This window comes from Lacerta agilis, chromosome 17 (assembly GCF_009819535.1).
Source record: "Lacerta agilis isolate rLacAgi1 chromosome 17, rLacAgi1.pri, whole genome shotgun sequence".
Lineage (NCBI taxonomy): Eukaryota > Metazoa > Chordata > Lepidosauria > Squamata > Lacertidae > Lacerta > Lacerta agilis.
The window spans coordinates 28,673,587-28,693,335 of record NC_046328.1 but is presented as its reverse complement, the minus strand read 5'-3'; the positions used below and the strand labels follow the sequence as shown (position 1 = coordinate 28,693,335).

Here is a 19,749-nt window from a genome sequence, read left to right as displayed (position 1 = left end):
AGGAGCCTTTGTGGAACTACATTGCCCAGAAACCCTTGCGCCTGAGGAAGGCGGGGCCAGAGGGAAGAGGCTTGAAAGTCAAAGGCCTGCCTCCATGTGTGCTGCTGGGCTAGCAGTAGCAACAACAACAGCAGCTGCAGCTGCAGCTAGCAATCTGATTCCACTCTGCCACCTAAATACCAGGTGTTATAAATAAGGGAGAAGAATTTCTCTCGCCTGCTGAGTGACCAACCAGGGCAGCAGGCTGAGAGCCCAGTGAACCCCCCTTCCAGTCCTTTTCTTGAAGCCATGCCAGGCTTCTTCATGTTCCTGGGAACAAGAGCTTTCTTGGAGCCCTTGGGAGGTTGTGGAGGGTCTGGGGCAGCTGCCCTATAGTGCTGCACAGTAGTAGAAGGAAGGGTGCGTGGAGTGGAGGCAGGGCCCCTGTGTGCAGGGTGCCAGAGCACTGGGTCTTTGAAAGGGGCATCCGGAGCTGGTTGGCTGCTCCCCCATTGGCCATGGCAGCCAAAGTGGATTTGACCACCTCCACTGACTGGAAGGAGGCTAAATGTAAGTGACGTGAGGGCTAAAGTGTGTTGTGTATATGTGTGTGTTTCTGTGGCGTCCTGGTGCTCTGGAGCAAATTTGTGGCCTCCCGCAGTGTTGGGCCCCTTGTTGCCTGCTGGCAGTCCCTGGCACAGTTGTCGTCTCCTGGGCTACTTGATCATATACTCCCCCTGGGCACATGATCCTCATGTTCGCTGTGATTGTTGAAATCCACAATGCCCCGTATTTCTAATGGCACTGCAGCTCTGGCTCTGAGTTTCAGTACTGTGATAGGACAAAGGGGTGGCATTTTGAGGACGGTTGGCCTGTAGTTACTGAACCAATAACTCTTATTGTGTCTGTGTGCACTGTGAACCATGGGTATTTATCTCACCTGTTGAGCTTGCTCTGTTTGGGAGTGGGAAAAGGCTTTTTTGCAGTGCATCATGGGAAATCTAAATGGTCGCCTAGGAGACTGGCTCTGGTAGCCGCCATGTATTTCCCAGCGGCCTAGAGAAGGGGTGGAAAACCCCACACACTTTTGATAGGAAGCTACGGTTCTTGTGATACCAAACATGTGCTGGGATGCAGCTGGCAGGCTGTATGCTGGTGGATATGTTTGGAATGTTCCCTAAATCAGGTTGCCAACTTAAAAAAGAAAGAGAAAGCTTTGGGTGTGCTCCTGGGCCTACTGTAACAGCTTGACTGCTAAGAATTGATGGATGCTTATCCATGCCTGGATAAGCGGTAGGGCAAGCTTTGCCGTTAAATTTCTTCGTCACCCTGCTTTTTAAAAGCACAGGAGCAGAGCTAACAGTGAAAGGTGGCAACCATGCCAATGACCAGGACGGCCTCCAAGCCTTCCTGTTTCTGTCCTTCAGAAAGAACGTGTTAATCTATATGCACTTTAGAGCAGTGAATTGTTTGTTTTTGTTTCCAAACTCCCAGATTTTTTTTGGGGGGGAAGGGGGAGCTTGAGAATACTTTCTATATGAAAATTATCTGTGGAGGCACCTGCATATCAAGCTGTGGAAATTGTGTGCCTTGTACTGCAGTGGGCTGGAGCCTTTCTATGGGTCACCTCACTTGGGAGAAAGGAAGGGAATAAAAGAGGAAATATTTTCTAGGAGGAAGTGAATGTAAAACGACTGGGAAGGAGGGATGAAAGAAACTGGTGGTTTCAAGGAGTGGGGAGTGGGATAAGGTACAAATTGAGTGTGAAAGGAAAATGGGAGAAGACATTACAGGAGATGGGTAAAAATGCTTAAAGAGGCACATGAGAGTAGAAAGGCAAAATATATTTAAAAAGGCCTTCTCCACTTAGAGCCTCTGGATCAGCAAATTCTGCCTTAACATTGGGAAGGCTGAGTTGCAATACCATCTGAGCTACACTCAACTTGAGGAAAGCTGAGTTAAAAGAACTCCTTGCCACAAGGAAAGTGCTGTGGCAAATAATTTTATCAGTTTCCACAGATGGGTTACATACTGGCAGAATGTAATGTAAGTAATTGCCAACTGATTATGCCAAACATTTCCTCCACCTGCAATTATTTTGTGACTGGGGCTGCGTTCAAGCTATAGCTTTTAAACCACATTCAAAGAACATTTTTCTCCTCCTAAGAATTCTGGGCACTGTAATATGTTAGAGACTGCTGGGATTTGAATTGTAACTCTGTGAGGGGTGAACTTCAATGCCTGGAATCCTTTGAGGGGGAAATGTGCTTCGAATGTGCTTTTGTGACTGGGTGCGCCTCAGTAATTTTCAAGCGATCTCAAGTAGGCCCTGGGAGTTGAAAGTAGCTGCTGATGTAGAGGTTTTGGGAATATGTTCCAAGCAAGGACTTCTCAACCCTTCGTTTGCATAGGCACAATTTAGGCATATTTGGCATAGCTTGTTGCCCTAGCATAAGCGGAAAACATGCTTTGGAACAGGGATGTGAGGGATTTGTGGCTCTGCAGAGGTTGTTGGAACTCCATCTCCCATCCAGCCCTAGCCAGGATAGCCATTGGTCAGGGATGATGGGATTTGTAGTCTAACTATATCTGGAGGCCCCCATCCCTTATCTAGAAGCATGCCTAGCGTTACACTTTCTTCTCGGGCAGGCTTTATGCCGTGAATGTTGTATCGAGGAACACAGCACCCAATACGCTCATGACGAACCGTATGTTTCCCAACAATATGGTTTGAAAGCCACTATATTGGTTGGATTTGCAAATCTCTGCAGAGGGGTGTTGAAGTTCCTAAGGGGTTGAGCATAAGTAATCCTCCTGGAGGCTAACGAAGCTGTGATAATAGTTGCCAAACTCTGCTTTTATTTTTATTTTTTTTAAACCCGGCCACCTCATCTTAATTAAAAGAAAAAAGAAAAACTAATAAATGTCAAGGACAAAGTGTGACTGAGTTGAGACTTGAGAGTGCTTCTTTGGTTTGAAGGGAGTCGGCTTCTGTTTGTTGAAAAGGGACTGTTAAGCACCTGTCAGAGGCAGTGTGTTTCTGAAGGCCAGTTGCTGTGATTCCCCCCCCCCGTTCCCCCCTCTTTTAAAAAATTCATTTTATAATATACATAAAGCAGAGCTATAATGCATATAACAAAAGGCAAAAATTATAAGATGAATAATGACATTACAAAGTTGGCATGTAGGATGAGTAGTTGTTCATGAGTTAAAATAACTCATAAAAAGTCCAAGTAAAGACTATCAACATTATCAGATCATCAAGTATAGTTCCAGATTTGCCATGATCTTAGTTTTTTTGATGTTGAGCTTCAGACCATATTTTGCACTCTCCTCTTTCACCCTCATTAAAAGGTTCTTTAATTCCTCCTCACTTTCTGCCATCAAGGTTGTATCATCAGCGTATCTGAGGTTGTTGATATTTTTTCCGGCAATCTTAATTCCGGTTTGGGATTCATCCAGCCCAGCCTTTCGCATGATGAATTCTGCATATAAGTTAAATAAGCAGGGAGACAATATACAGCCTTGTCGTACTCCTTTCCCAATTTTGAACCAATCAGTTATTCCATATTCAGTTCTAACTGTAGCTTCTTGTCCCACATAGAGATTTCTCAGGATTTCTCTATGGGGGTTCTAGGCCTTGTCAAAATCTAAAATTATTTGTGATTCTCTCTCTCCCCCCCCCCCATTATAGCTATATTCCAGAGTGAGCAGTACTAAGCGTTCAGTGTAAGATTTTGGGCTGTTTTTCACTGAATTGCAATTGCTGTTCATGCTACCAATATAATATACTGTATAAGACCAATTATTCTGACAATATATTTACAGTGGTATCATCAAAAATATTCAGGAACATTTATTTTGGACAACACATAATAGTTTCTTTCGTAATATTTATCATTTCTGTCAAAATTAAATTCCAAAAATCTTGCACCAATTGACCCCACCATAAATGAGGATATGTAGCCTACCAACTTTATTGCAACCCCTAGGTAATACAGAAGAAAACATTTATGATATTTGCAAAGGATCTTTCCTGTTTTAATATTCTTTCTTAGAAGAGTTTCAATTATAAAAATGAAGTGAAAAAGTGCAAAAAATACAATAAAAAATTATAATGTGATACAATCTTATAGATAGTAGGAAATCATAATGAAAGCCTTGACAACGCATTTTCTGCTCTGCCATGGTTTGTCTTTTATTTTCTTCCCCACCTCCTTTTTCTGTTAGCAGGATGAGATTCTAGCAGGGCTGAGACAATTGAATCGGTTGGCAACCATATTTCAGAGGCCTTGCTGGTTTCCATATAAGTTTTTACGTGACATAACAATATGAAATTGTTGGCCCTGTAAAACTCCTCAAGTTCCATGTGAATAATAGAAAAGGGACTGGCTGTTTGATCACTCTGAAAATTGTAACTGTGAGGGGAATAGGAACCTCCTAACAACTCTCGGCACCCTTAACAAACAATAGCTCCCAGAATTATCTGGGGGAAGCCATGATTCTTTAAAATTGTATAGTGTTTTCAATGTATGATGTGAATATGATATAAGACCCATTCAACCCACATCAAAATGGCTGTTGACAAAATGGCAATATGTCAACAAGTGGTGGTGAGAGGTGGCATTCATTTGAGGGCAAGAGAGCTGGAGTGGCTACCATTTTGTTTTTCCTCAGAAAGCCCTCTCCTGAGGTCCTTTTGGGAAATTCAAAATGGCCACCTCCACATAAGATAGCAGCTTTCTTCATTACTTGTTGCGGGTTGCTATAGTAGTGGAATGCAGTTCAGTATTTTAAGGGGGGAAAGGATCCCAGCAGTAATCCACTTCATTTGATGGGGCCAACATTCATACCTCTCCAAAAAAAGTTGGACTTCGGTGGGGGATTTAATGACTTTTCACATTTCTTTCCAAGTAATATTTTAGAAATGTTTGGATTTCTCCTCAAATTATTTGGGTCAATTTTTCCAAGGGGAAATGTGTGTGTGTGTGTGTGGGGGGGGAATAACCCAGTACGTTTCCGAGCACAATTCAAAGTGTTGGTGCTGACCTTTAAAGCCCTAAACGGCCTCGGTCCTGTATACCTGAAGGAGCGTCTCCACCCCCATCATTCAGCCCGGACACTGAGATCCAGCGCCGAGGGCCTTCTGTCGGTTCCCTCACTGCGAGAAGCAAAACTACAGGGAACCAGGCAGAGGGCCTTCTCGGTAGTGGCGCCCGCCCTGTGGAACGCCCTCCCATCAGAAGTCAAGGGAATAAACAACTACCTGACATTCAGAAAATTCCTAAAGGCAGCCCTGTTTAGGGAAGTTTTTAAACTGTGATATTTTAAATGTATTTTAATGTTTGATGGAAGCCGCCCAGAGTGACTGGGGAGACCCAGCCAGATGGGCGGGGTACAAATAAATTATTATTATTATTATTATTATTATTATTATTATTATTATTATTACTCCATCTCCTGTTGGGTCCAGCCACCATGGCCAATAGTAAGAGATGATGGTACAGTAGTTGTAGTCCAACAATGTATGGTGGGCCGCAGGTTCCCCCTCCCTGCTCTACAGCCCTACACATGACACTAGAGTGATGCCTTGGCTCAGGCATAGGCAAACTCAGCCCTCCAGATGTTTTGGGACTACAACTCCCATCATCCCTAGCTAACAGGACCAGTGGTCAGGGATGATGGGAATTGTAGTCTCAAAACATCTGGAGGGCCGTGTTTGCCTATGCCTGCCTTGGCTGCATACACACAATGCATTTAAAGCACATTTCCCCACTCACAAAGAATTGTGGAATCTATAGTTTGCCCCTCACAGAGCTACAGTTCCAGCACCCTCAACAAGCTACACTTCCCATGATTCCTTGGTGTGAAAATGTGCTTTAAATGTATGGTGTGTGTGCATTTACGTTTATTCTTTGCACTTGACTTAGGACTCAGTTATACAGTTGCAGATAAAATGTTTTAATAAACAATGTGACCCTAGAACGGTTTTTATGTGTGTGTAGTTTCCATCATTCCTGCCAACCTAGCAGTTCGAAAGCACGTCAAGTGCAAGTAGATAAATAGGTACAGCTCCGGCGGGAAGGTAAACGGTGCTTCCATGCGCTGCTCTGGTTGGCCAGAAGCGGCTTAGTCATGCTGGCCATAAGACCCGGAAGCTGTACGCCGGCTCCCTTGGCCAGTAAAGCGAGATGAGCGCCGCAACCCCAGAGTCGTCTGCGACTGGACCTAACGGTCAGGGGTCCCTTTACCTTTACCTAGTTCCCACCATAAAGCAGACTTTACGAAAGGGTTTTGCCATCATTCTGGAGAATGAAAGTTTCCATTGAGCATCCACGAGGCAAAAATATAATGGTTGCATCACTGCTCTGAAAGTCCTTCTCCCACAATTTTTGCGAGTCCTTTCCCCTCAGACTTTGTGCCAATATTTCTCTTTATCCTACTAACCCGTCTTTATTTCTCCTGCTCTTTTTATTTGCTGTTCAGCATTTCTGAAAGGCTTGAATAACAAGCAGAGGCGAGAGCATTATTTCACCAGGGATTTCATCAAACTGAAGCAAATACCAAGCTGGAAAGAAATGGCCAAAAGTGAGATTTTATTTTGTTTTAAAGCTCTTTCTTCTTAAGTATAATTGCATGGGCATGTTGTCCCCCCCCCCAACCTCCCATGGAGAAAGAAACTTAAGACAAGGATAATGTGGACTTTGGTTGAGGAAAAGGGGTGTTGTAGAGTTAACATAGAAAGCTGCCAGACACAGGTTCAGCTTTGAGAGACTTCTGGCAGTTCCCTCACTGCGAGAAGTGAAGCTGCAGGGAACCAGGCAGAGGGCCTTCTTGGTAGTGGCGCCTGCCCTGTGGAACGCCCTCCCATCAGATGTCAAGGAAATAAGCAACTAGGCTACTTTTAAAAGAAACTGGGTCTGACTTGCAGGCCAGATCCTTTTCTTCCCCCGAAACAGGTCAGGTTTGGCAGATGAGTGGGGTTGCCTACCTGTCAATCACCTGACATCACAATGACTCATTTTTGCATGGCACTGTGCACAGAAGCCCTGATGATTAGCTAATGGCCAGTGCTTGCAATGGGGTTTTTTTTTTGCAGGGGGTGGGGGATCACCATCAGCTAACTGGTGGTGTCTGCAAACCCACTTTGGCCCAGCCCATACCTTTTTGCTTTCCACACACTTGGCATCAGGTGTTGGACAGCTGGATGTTGTGGAGAGGCCTGCAGGCCAGTGGTCTTCCCTGACTGGCAGCAGCTTTCTAAGACTTCAAACAGGCTTCAGACAGAGCATATTCTTTGCAGTGCACAAGGTCCCAGGTTCAGTACCCAGCATCTCCTGGCAGGACTGGAGAGCCTTGAGAGGTAGCCCTTGCAGCCCCTTTTAGATGTTGCTGGACTACCGCTCCCATAATCCCTGACTATTGGTCATTCTGGCTGGGGTTGATGGGAGCTGGGGGTGCCAACACCTGAGGGCACAATGTTCCCTGCCCCTGTTGTAGGCCATACTGAGCTAGATGGACTAATGGTCCAATTTGACATAAAGGCAGCCTTTAAAATGTGCAGTCTCTTCTCCCTTGTCTTCTTGATGCCAGGCGCCCGGGTTAAGCAGCCTGAAGAGTCTTTGTTCCCCAAGGATAACCATCTGAATGAGAAGATATCTCTCTTCCGTGGTGACATCACCAAGCTGGAGGTGGATGCAATTGTCAACGCTGGTGAGTGAGTTTGGCTCTCTTTTGTTGACTGTGGTTGGGATTGGTTTTGGCTTATTGGTAGCCTTTTATAACTCACATGCCAGACACTGTTTGTTGGTCTTCTGGGGTAGTCTTGCTGCTCCAAATTGTGAAAACTGAAAATGGCAGAGCGCTCACACAAGCCTTGCCAGTTTTTGCAGTGCTTCTCATTCCTGTTTGATGGTGGAATGTAAGAAATGAATGTGTAGACCAGGAAGGTGGCCCTCTAGTTGGTGGACTGCAACTCCCACCAGCCCCAGCGACCGTGGCCAGTGGCAATGGGGATGGAAGTTGTGTTCCAACAACATCTAAAAGGCCACCCACTCCCACATTCCTCGTGTACTTCGCTGGCAACAGTGCTCCCAATCGTACCATCCTCTTAACCTCAAAAATGGCCAGTCTCCAATCCTCATAGCTGATTTACAGAACAGCTAATAATTTTTGGACTGCAGAAAGACATTAGCGGGCTTTGCCCCACCTCAAGAATTGAAGGTCGTTTGAAAGATGTACTGTTTGTGATGTATGCGCTCATCTCATTTTTGTCTCTGGTTAAACAGGTTTGGTAGGTTTTTGTGTTCTTTTGAAACCTGTTTGACTGGATAGGAAACAAAGAAATACTGTAGGGGTGTACGTAATGGGAAACGATGCTTCTCACAGCCCAGCTTTAAAACGCTAGAAGTTTGTCCTCGGTTTTAAAGTTACCAGCTAAGGTTAACAAACACTAAGTGTGAACTTCCAAGTTTTGTACAGAATCCATTTTCGAGTATAGGAAACAGTGTTGGATGAGAATACAGTACAGTAATGTGTGAAAGAGTTTAGGAGAAAGAAACTGCTTCTCTAGGTTGGCACTGGCCTAGTTAAACGGAACATTTCGTGAAGCAAAAGAGGAAGTGGGCTTGAATACTTATATTAGACTGCAGTATCTGGCTATGCTGGATGAGCTGAATTACCGGTATATACACAACAGGCAACAAATGAGGAAGGGAAGCAATATTTACAAGGGGTCTGTGTGTAGGTCTTAGATGTTCATAAACGTGCATTATGCTCTAGTAAAACTGGTAGTGGTACTTGGCTGTGCATAGTGCTGATTGGTTTTTCAACTAAACAAATGTGTGGTGCTATAAAAATGAGTCAATGAAATGGGTATTGGGTTTAATAAAACTTAAAATAGGTGTTTAAAAATTATATAAAATATGTATGTATAAAAATATGATGTGTGATCTATGTATAATAGCCACTTCACCTGAATAAGCAGTTCGGGAGGTTACAAAACACATGACTGAATGAGCATTTGAATTACCAGCATTGGCAAGTATGGCTGTCATTATTTGTGGATGTAGCACCATCAATGTACTTGGTGCTTTACAGAGAAGAGGAGGACAGGCCCCTGCCCTGAGGAGCTTACAGTCTAAAATTCAACACAGGGAATTCAGGTAGGGGGAAAGCAGGAAAATAATATGTGGTGGTTCCAATTACACATGCTTAGGCTCAGTTATGGGCTCAGTTGCCGTAGGATGTGGGGAAGGAAGGTATTTTTGAGCCTCCGCAAACACTAAGCTCAGAAATGTTTGAGGTTTGCATGGCCTTGTTGTCATTCCCAGCAGCTTACACAAGAGGGTGCCAAAGCTCCATGGTTTGTGGGGCTGCCCCCAGTATTAATTTCCCTACCTCAATAAATCAAGCTGTTTATTAGTGGAATAAAAGTCTTTGCTAACAAGGGGTTTTGTTGGCGCTTCATAAATCCGGCCTCTGTGCATCATGAAGCCCATATGTGCTTAATTCATATGTAAAGTCGCAAGTGGGACTATAATACGTGTCCATTAAATTCTAGGAGGCCCGATAATTATCATTAGCTGTGAGTAATTACCTGCACGGATCGAGGCCAGGAACCGCTTGCTGCTGTTGCAGCCGCTCAGTGCATGCTAGGATGGTTGGGGGTGGGGGGAGATGAGCGATGCTGCATCTTGGGAAAGGCAGAGTGGTCTGTGTCGTGCAGGCAAGAGAATCAGGCGGAGTTTTTATTTCTTGTTAACCTTGGTTCCCTGGTAGGAATCGAGTGCTTCCAAGGCAGCTCTTGGCGGATGTGATTTGTAGTGGTTTAATGTCTTCAACAGACAGCAAGGCTGTGGGTGGGTGGTGGGACTCTGTGAGAAGACCTCCAAGTGGGGAACAGAGGGACCCAGGTGCTGGTGGGAGTTGTAGTTCAATGTCTCTGACCATTGGCCATGCTGGCTGGGGCTGACGGGTGCTGGAGTTCCCGCAGCATCTGGGAGGGCTGCAGGTTTTCCATCATTGGTTCAGGTGCAGCACTCGGTCCAGGGCTGGTGCGAGACTTCAGGGCGCTCTCAGCACACATCCATATGTCCCAATGTGGTCACACTTACGTTTTGTTTCTGTCATTGCCACAGCAGCAACACCATTTCTTCCTGCTCTCCTTGCTGTGCCCCTGGATGGTGTTGCAGCAGCAGATGGAGAGCCCCGCTGCTTTTGAACGGGAGCCAAGCTAAGCTCCCAATCCCTTGTGGCTGCCTGCTTTCTTAATTGTACCCAACGTGTAATGCTCTGGTCCATAGATCAAAGCTTCTGTCCAGACCATGGATCCATGAAGAGATTTCACAAATCTGTGAAGGGCATTGCATTTTGGGTAAATTGAAATGGCAGGTGGCCACTGCAGATGGAGCCAAGGTCTGGTTCCTGGTCAACAAATGGCAATGCTGTCCGGTTGTCCATTGCGGAGAGTGTTAAGTGGCTGTGTGGCCAGTGAAGGGCCCTTTTGACCCTCCTGGAGCCCTCAGCCAGTGCCCAATCTTACTGTCTGCTGGAACTGGACCTGACTTGGTCCCAAACTGCCTCTTGGGGCTGGATTTGAGGGCTGGTTGTGTGCTGGCCTTGGTGGGACTGTGCGTGAAACAAATTTTTGTAAGGCAGTTCATCTTGTCTCTAAAGCTGGCGATTGCTGATCTGCTTGGCAAGGATTGCTTTGCATTAGTATTTTTTTTTTTAAAAAAATTGTTCTTTGTTGGCATAGGCATTGGTGCTATTTAACACATGGTCCTGTATGTGAGTTAATTGCGATCAGATCCATGCAGGCAGGTTTAATTGTCTTATATGACAGGGATAAATCAGGCATGCAGATTGTGCACCCAAGTCATGAAATGAGCAATAAATGCAATTTAAAAAAAGTGTGGCTCAAAAGGAGAGGTGTGCAAAGAGACGTCTTAGCCTGGGTCACCACTTTGGTCTTGGACTGGCTCCCTGGCACCTGCAGTGTAAACCCAGATACCCTGAAGCAGAAGGTGGCGAGAAGGCGGCTTGATATTTAGCAAAGAGTCTCACAAGTCCCCACCCTTGCATGGGAATGATAAGCTATAGAAGACCACGCTAGGGAACATGCTTGCTGACTAGGCTAGTTTTCGCATATAGGGGTTTGTATGTTGTTGTTTTTTTTTTTTTTCTTTTTTATAAGCATTTATTGACATTTTTACTTATAACAACATACAACCCTTAACCACACCACATCTTATACACATACAAAACAAATACAATTACACATCTAATACAAAAATTGCCAATGATTTTTCTTCTTAATTAGACATCTCAAAAAAAAAATTCTTTTTCCAATCTTGACAGTGACTTCCCCTGCCTCTTTCACCTTCGAGTTTATATCCATAATCTACTTTTTAACCTCTTCATTTAAAAAATTAAACTAATTATATATATAAAGTAAAACATTCATCTTAATCTCATTCTAATCTTAATCGTCTTAATCTATAAACTTAAACCACTTAAATTGACTTTATTTATTACTACATCCTCATAAATCCTCACAAATCATCCTCATCAAATCTATCTCTTCTATCCTTTGATCTGCTGCTAATAACATAAAAACTTGAAATATCTCTTTTCATGTTCAAACAAATAATAAAACAAACTATTGTTGACAGTGTTCACCCTCCGATTTCAAAATACCATAACAGATTGCTTTAGATTTTACTTAATACTTCACCCCACACCCCCTCTGTCCATTCTTCTTCTCCTGATGGCATCAGCACTGAACTTCCATGCAACTTCCCTCTCCAAACGTCCACAGATCCAGGCACAGTCCAAAGCTCTCCTTGCCACGAGCTCCGAGGTATCCATCTCTTCCTCTCTCAGCTTCTCCGGTTCTTTGTAACATTCCTTTTCTTCTTGTAAATACCTTAATTCTCTGTCCCTTGCCCCCGAGCTCACACCTCGGGGACTGGATATAGCAAATCTTGACATCGCCTTGGGGCTGCCACCCCCAAAAAGCGAATTTCTTCTCCGAAGTAGCTCACTCATTTCTTTCCATCTTTCCATCCACCCTCTCAGCTCTTTGACGAGATTTTCTTCCAAAGTGTCAAAAGTTTTGTAAGCCTCCTCTGTGGGCAGTTGGTTCCATTTCAGACCCCCACACAAGACTTTGACTTTTCTACAAAGTAATTCCACATTCAAGGCAGTGAGCCTTTGTTCGTCTGTTAGTCCAGAGTTCAATACCAGTTCAAGGACGAAACCCAACATACTGGCAGAGGAGGAGGAAGTGGGTATCATATTTCTTCTCCTGTCTCTTTGTTCGTCGCCATTTTCCTAAGCTGGAGCGCAAACACCGCAACTTTAAATGGAGATATTTTCCGCTAGTTAGCTTCCCAAGAAAAAAGTTTGCCAATCTCATGTATCGATTTTAAATACTTTGTAACCAGTTCTGTGGCGGCAATCCCTCAAATTGGTTAATTTCTTAGGCTCGAAGGGAGGGAGGCAGGCTGCCTTTCTCCTTCCCCCCGGATCGCTCCAAAAACACGATTTCTGCCAAGATTATTTACTCACGACCACCGGGTTCCTTTAGCTCCATTCTTCACAGGTAGAACTTAGACGCTCACCACGGGCTTTGCCGCCGCATTTGCATCCCGGTTGGGGCATATCCCCGTAAGCCCGGCTCCGTTGTCCCTTCACCCCCACTCCCCCTTTACAGGGGGGGCAGGGGAAGGGTTCGGAGCCTCCGCGGGCGCAGCCGGGGAGCCCAGGGTGCGGGACGCTCTTCCCGCACCCCAACCGGAGCCGCGCGCTGCGGTAGCGCGGCTCCTAACCCCCGGGATGGACAAGGCGCTTCGGACCCGAAGCAGCCTTCGACCACCCGGCGATGGCGTCGCCGCCGGAAGTCAGGGGTTTGTATGTTGTATGTGGGAATATCGTTTACCCAGCCATTTGGCTGTTAAATTGGATCGTAGTGTTCACTTTCGGCCTGTTTTTATAGTGTTAATCTTGTGGTGGAGTAGGTAGAATCCATCCTTTTTATACTTATTTATGGATATTCTTGAGTAGTTGTTTTAAATAGTTGGTTTTTAATGTTTATTATGCTATGTAAGTTGCTTTGAGGCATCTTTTTGTGAAAAGCAGTAAAGATAAAATAAGGGTTCAAAGTGCTGTACATAACCACAAGTTCCTTGTGTATAGCTAGCCCGGCACTTTTGCTAGAGGCTGTGAAACCCCTGCCTGCTTTGCTGCGTCCTCTGCTCCTATGGCCCTGGGAGTGATCTTTTGGTTGGGGGTGGTGAATCCCAGAACCGGCTAGGAAGACATGAAACTGCTGTGGGGAGTTCTGGTTCTGGGATGGAGATGTCTGAATCCTATAGCTCCTTGGTGTCTCTGGTGGTGCAGAGATCTGCTGGGGATGGGGCCCTGCTCCTCCAAGGAGGAAACCTAGGTTTCAACTCTGGGCAGGACTGCACCCTGACATCAGCTTTCCCACAGAGTAAGGCCTCTGAAGAAGGTATTCATGGTTCAGGATGGGCAAATATGTCAGTTTCAGTTTCTCATTTTTTCCAGTCTTAAATTCAGTTTTCCAGATTTCCTTTTCTGTTTCCGATTTTTTTTTAATGTCCTAATTCATCAGCAGTTTAGTGCACATTTTCCCTAATACACACATCTTTCCATGCAGTTTTGACTAATATAATGTGTGTTTGTATGTTGTTTCCCCTAATATATGCATTTTTTGCCCAAATACAATATTTTTTGTATGCATTGCTTGACTGGAGAGCTGCACTGCAAAATTCAGGTAAGTGTGAATTTTGAAGGGTCATTTCGTTTCAGTTTTTTCATTGCATGGCAAAGTGCGAATTAGATAGGTTTGCATTAAAATATTTATGTAATCAAATTTCTTCCCCATCCCTAATAGCAATAGACCAACCTTTTCCAGCCTGGTGCCTTCCAGATGGCTTGGACACCCATTACTTCTAGCCAGCATGATCAATGGTTAGGGGCGACTGGAGTTGTAGTCCAAAACTTCTGGAGGACACAAGGTTGGGGAAGGCTGTGCTAGCAGAACCCTGAACGTCTCTGTCTGTTCTGGATGCGGTTTCAGTAATTTGCTGCTTTTGTGCAGGAGTGGATATGTGTGTGCGCGCACACGTAGACACACAACACATAATATAATACATGAAAAGTCAGCTCTCAAGTCCTGGAACTTCTTGGTTTACATTATCCTTCCTCTTTGGAGGGATGGCGTTTCCCACACTTTCCCTCATAAGCCACAGACGGGGAGAGGGAATAAAGACTTTCTGCCTTACACAGAGTTAATCTAGCTTAGTATTGCCCACCCCAGTGGTTCCCAATTAGCTAAGTACCCTGTTTCTCCTAAAATAAGACATGGCCATAAAATAAGCCATAGCAGGATTTCTATGCATTTGCGAGGTACTGCGGAGCCCCTGTTTTTCAAAAACCAAGCCATGGACCCTCTACTTTTGAAAATTTTGATGTTTCTATAGTAGTTTTCATTATATGAATGGTGCCACAGACTCCCTGTGTGGGTTATGTGGACTCCTTGGGGTCCACAGACCACCAGTTGAGAACCACTGGCCTTGACCACCAGTTGGGAGCTCCTTGGCATTGGCTTCCCAGGATTTCAGGCAGGACTCTTTTCTGATCCTACCTGGAGATGTTGGGGATTGAACCTGGGACTTTCTGCATGTAAATCAGATTCCTTGCCATGGAGCTATTGCTGTTCCCTGTGCATACATAGCAAGCTGCCTTACATGAAATCAGGTCATTGGTCTGTCTAGGTCGGTATTGTCTATACTGACATGGCAGTGGCTCTCCAGGGTTTCGGGCAGGTGGCATTCCCGACCCTGCCTGGAGATGCCACAGGGAGTTGGGCCCTGGGGCCTTCTGCATGCAAAACAGATGCTCTGCCACTGAACTGTGGCACTTCCCCAAACTCACCTGGTGGCACATACAGCTTCTTTGCTTCTATGTGGGTATTCTGGGGATCACAACGACATTCCTTTTAATACACACACACACACACACACACACACACACACACACATCTGTAGGCAAGCAGCTGGTAGAATGATCAGAGCCTTCCTCTCCCAACTGAGTACTTTACAAGTAGATGAATGGATCGAGCCGCTGTGTATCCTTGGTATTATGAATGGCCGCCTTATAACGACAATAGTTATGGGACTGCAAAGTGCAGGAGACAAAGCTCCAGGCAGATATTACGATGCCGAACTGTCAGTGTAAATCGCTTCACCTGTCACTTTGGCAGTCCAGTTTGCTTGCAAACACTTTGCTTCTGCTCGGGCAGCAGGAAAGGAGGCCGGAGCTGAGCCAGCACCAGCCTTGGGGAAGCTTGTATGTGCTTTGTTTTGTTAAACCTCCCAAGCTACCGGAGCTGGAGCCAGTAAATGGGAGTGGTTGCATTGCAAGTGTGGAGAACCTCTGGCCCAGAGGGCAAATGTGGCCCTGCAGACCTCTTTTTGGCCCTTGAGACACCCTCTGCAGGCCACACACCCCTGAGCTGTTTTGCTTGGCTAGAACATGTCCTTGAACTGTGATAATGTTCATAAGGGCGAGCATGATGCAGTGGTTAGAAAATTGGACTAGGACCTGGGATACCAGGGTTCAAATTCCCACTTGGCCATGAAGTTCACTAGGTGACCATGGCCTGCTAAACAGGGGATTAAATGGGGAGGAGAAACATGTGTGCCACCTTGAACACCTTGGATAGAAAAGGTGGCATATAAATGCAATAAGTAATGCCTCTTGCTTTGCTGGATGGAGAGGTGTGGTGTGGTGTGGTGTGGTGCTGGTGTGTGTAGAAGTCTCTGAGTTTTTCATGGCTGGAATGTGACCTAAAAAGGTAAATCACATCTACTGCTCTGTCCACTTTTGCCACTGGCCCTGCCCTCCACTGGTATGTGGCCCCCAGAAGATTGCTCCTGAGGGAATGTGGCCCTCAAGCTGAAAAATACTCACCACCCCTGTTGCATATTGAACGATCCTGACAGCTGCCCTCCAACTAGTATCTTTATCACCCTGGAGAAAAGTGAAAGTTCAATGTGTGATTCCAAAGGCAGGACATTAGGCTAGCCTGTAAGGTACCACAAGACTTGGTGGGTATGCCTGGGGGAGGGAGATCTATTCCTTGCCCTAGGAGGAGGGATGATGGAACCCCAAAAGAACAGGTCTGAGGGATAAGCTTGGCCCAAGTGTGCGCCTCAACCTCTAAACCAGGGTTGGAAATCTTGAGGGGCCACATTCCCTTCTGGAGAACCACATGCTGGTGGTGGGCTGAGCCAGAGGCAAAAGTGGGCAGAACAAGAGTTTTTGTTTTGCTTTGTACAGTAGGCTAGTTTCTGCATACCTTCTCCATCCTCCATCCTGTCAAGCAAGAAAACTTATCAGAGTTCAAGGGCACATTCCAGCTAGGCAAAAAAACATCACTAGTGCTGGAGTATCATTTTTTCTTCCCCGTTAAGCGCTCCGGTCATGAGACTTCTCGACCTTGAGCACTCTCCCACCCACAGAACTGCCTCACCTCTCTCTTTCCTTGCTGCAGGAACAGGGGGAAGAACTGATATGAAGCTGCCACCTAGGCACTAACTTTCCACTATGTCTCGCGGTAGGGAACCTTTTTCAGACTGAGAGCCATAATGCTTTGTGGGCAACCTTCCAGGAACCGCTTGTTGAGGGGGGCAGGGGCAAATGTGGGCAGAAAAAAGTAGGTGGGACCTGCATAAACACTCTCACATCCTTCATCGAGGCAAGCAAGAGGCATTAACACAGTTCAAGGATGCTTTTCATCCAGGCAAAAGCATTCAAAGTACAACACAGAGCAGTGTGTGGCCTGGGGAGAGGCCTGAGGGCCAGATGAAGAGGCCTGAGCTATATAGGGACTATTTTTAAAAAGCACCTCATGGTTTTCTAAAAGCAGATCTGGCAACAATTGGGCTCACAGTGCCTGGTAGTTCCTTCTAGCCTGGCACTTCACTTCTGACGATTCCTGCTTAATAAAGCAGGAATCTACCCATCGGCGTCTGTTATGGGTCTTTTTCTTTTTTTGCTCTGTACTGTTCTTTTTAGAGACTCTCTCTCCCCTTCCTTGGAGCAGTTCTTGAGTTGGGCGACTTGCTCAGTCTACGTTGAGAAGAGACTGTTATATAAAGTACCGATCTGATGGCGCGAGTCAAGGGGTGGGAGTGGGGGGAGCTCTCCAGCGCAGAGTTTTAATGGACAATTTTTATCTCCCTTTTTATGGCATTGAATAATTTTAACCGGCTGTCTGACTTGGCAAATAAAACCACTAGCTCTTTATGCTCCCATGGTGCTCGCAAGACCCTGCTCCCTGGACCCTGCTGGCTTTGCCGCCAAGGTCAAAAAGGCCAGTTTCTGAATGAGCACATGAGCTACTATGGTGTGTGTGTGTGTTTGGTCTGGCTTTCTGCTCTTATTGCATTCTCAGGTCTTGCTTTACACTGGGGGAAGAAATATTTGTTACTTAACTTGGTCTTTCAAACCTGCCTACTGTCAAATCTTTCTTTTTTTTAAAGAGATATCTTAATAGATTAACTGTCTTGCTTTTCTGCATTTGATTAATTAAATGTACTTATTGCAGTACCTCCGAGGGTCCTGAATGAAGATGACAAATAGTCATATTTTTTTTAAGAGGGATGGAATTCTGGCTGGGCATAGCTGGGGGGCCCCATCTCTGAAAGAGAAAGAAACCTAGCCTAAGCCAAGGGTTTTAAGAAATTTGCCACAATTTTGCAACCCATAAGACGCAAGCAATAAGGACCAATCCTGTGAGCAGATGATTATTTTGCCCTGTGGTTACATGCAGCATTCTCTGTCTACTAGCCCAAGACTGGTGCATTTTTTTTAGCACTGTGCAAAAGAGGAATCCAATGGAAAAGCTATGCTAGCACAAACTTGTGCAACAGATTGTGCACCTCAGTGTTATCCCCCACCTTAAGCATGCTGATAGTTCATTCTTTCTCCTTCTCTTTCGCTGTGGTCCCATTTGGGCTCTAATCCTGTTGGGCCTCACCACCTGAGTTCACCATTAGAGGGAGCTATGCTTGTAGTTGTATCCAGTGTTAATCTTAGGGCTGGTCCACCCTTCCACTTTCCCTGTGCCTACAAAGAACAGGTACAAGTGGTTTTCCCCTGGTCCTGCTCCTTTCCCAGGGAAAACCCACTTTTTAGTGCTAAATCGGAGCAAACGCCAATCCGCAGAAAACCCGAATTGCTATTTGCTCTGCTACAGAGCCGTTTACTCAGGGGGGAAGGAGCGAAACAAGATGAAGTGTGAATAATTCCTTACTCGGCATAAAAAGGTACCCCTGACCATTAGGTCCAGTCGCGGACGACTCTGGTGTTGCGGCGCTCATCTTGCTCTGAAGGCCGAGGGAGCCGGCGTTTGTCCACAAACAGCTTCCAGGTCATGTGGCCAGCATGACTAAGCCACTTCTGGCGAACCATAGCAGCACACGGAAACGCCGTTTACCTTCCCGACGGAGTGGTACCTATTTATCTACTTGCACTTTGATGTGTTTTCAAACTGCTAGGTGGGCAGGAGCTGGGACCGAACAACGGGAGCTCACCCCGTTGCAGGGATTCGAACCGCCGACCTTCAGATTGGCAAGGCCTAGGCTCTGTGGTTTAGACCACATTGCCACCCCGTCCCACTGAAACCAATGATCATGACTTGACTTGGGCTCTTTCATTTTAGTGGGTCTACTCTGAGTGAGTTTAATACAGCCCATGGCGTGGATAAAGTGTTTGGAGAGATGTTTTTTTTTTTGTCCCTCTCTTTGTAATACAAGAGCTTGAGGGAAGCCAGTGAAAGTCAATTCAGGACAGACAAAATAAAAAATACTTTCTTGCAACAATGCATAACTAACATGTGAAGTTCGCTGCCCTAGGATGTGTTGCTAGCTGCCACTTTAGATGGCTTTAAAATGAGATTTGACAGACCCAGCCTTCCTCTGCAAGCCTCTCGGTTGCTTTCAGCCTCCATGGTCTGGGGTAGTCTACCTCTGAATTCCAGTTGCTGGAGACCAGTGACAAAAGAGGACTCTTGCCTTTGGGATCTGCTTGTGGGCTTCCTGGAAGTGTCTGGTTGGCCACTGTGGGATATAAGATGCTAGACTAGATGGACTCTTTGTTACATTTTGCTTGGCATGAGCTGAGGACATGTGATACAGGAATGGCAAGGAACTCCTGGCCTATGGACCTGATTAGGCCCACCAAGCCTTCCTGTTTGGCCAAGTCCGACCCACCTACCCAACTCCTGCAATATAGCCATTTTGCAGAAGTTAAGCTGGTCATGTAAGATGTCAGGTTAAAGGTGCCGCTGGGCCAAAACGGAACTTGCAGGTACCACCTATCAACTGATTGACAGCACCTGCAAAGCCCCTTGGACAGCCCCAGGCACTGTGCTTTTCAAGCCCAGAGACAATCAGCTGATTGCCAGGAGTTGCACTGTGTGATGACTTTGTTTGCACAGCTTGAACTCAAACAGGGCAAAAACAGACCACTGGACACCATTGTAACATCAGGTAATTGACAGCTGTCAAGCCTGACCTGCATGGGATGGGAGAAAATAAGGATCCAGCCACCTGTGGTACAAACACTTCATTTGTTAGTTAGTTAGTTCATGTTCCTCACATAGTGACACCCAATGACTCATGTTAAAACCAATTAATATTAAAAAAATATTAGAAGCACAGCCATGCTGATAAA

General features: G+C 45.6%; 1 protein-coding gene across 5 annotated transcripts in view; it reads left to right on the top strand.

Annotated features, from left to right (window-relative positions):
- The first annotated feature begins 284 nt into the window (after window positions 1-284).
- MACROD1 (mono-ADP ribosylhydrolase 1) overlaps window positions 285-19,749 on the top strand; it is a 322,885-nt gene continuing 303,420 nt past the window's right edge. The window contains exons 1-3 of one of the 5 annotated variants that reach the window (XM_033174254.1): window positions 285-549; window positions 6,466-6,567; window positions 7,573-7,692. In XM_033174254.1, coding sequence (XP_033030145.1) covers window positions 498-549; window positions 6,466-6,567; window positions 7,573-7,692 — 274 coding nt within the window. In that variant the 5' untranslated portion in view covers window positions 285-497. Of the gene's footprint in view, window positions 550-1,073; window positions 1,120-1,223; window positions 1,273-2,198; window positions 2,271-6,465; window positions 6,568-7,572; window positions 7,693-19,749 lie in introns of those variants that run through there. The other 4 variants (XM_033174250.1, XM_033174252.1, XM_033174251.1 and 1 more) reach the window with 4 other exon arrangements.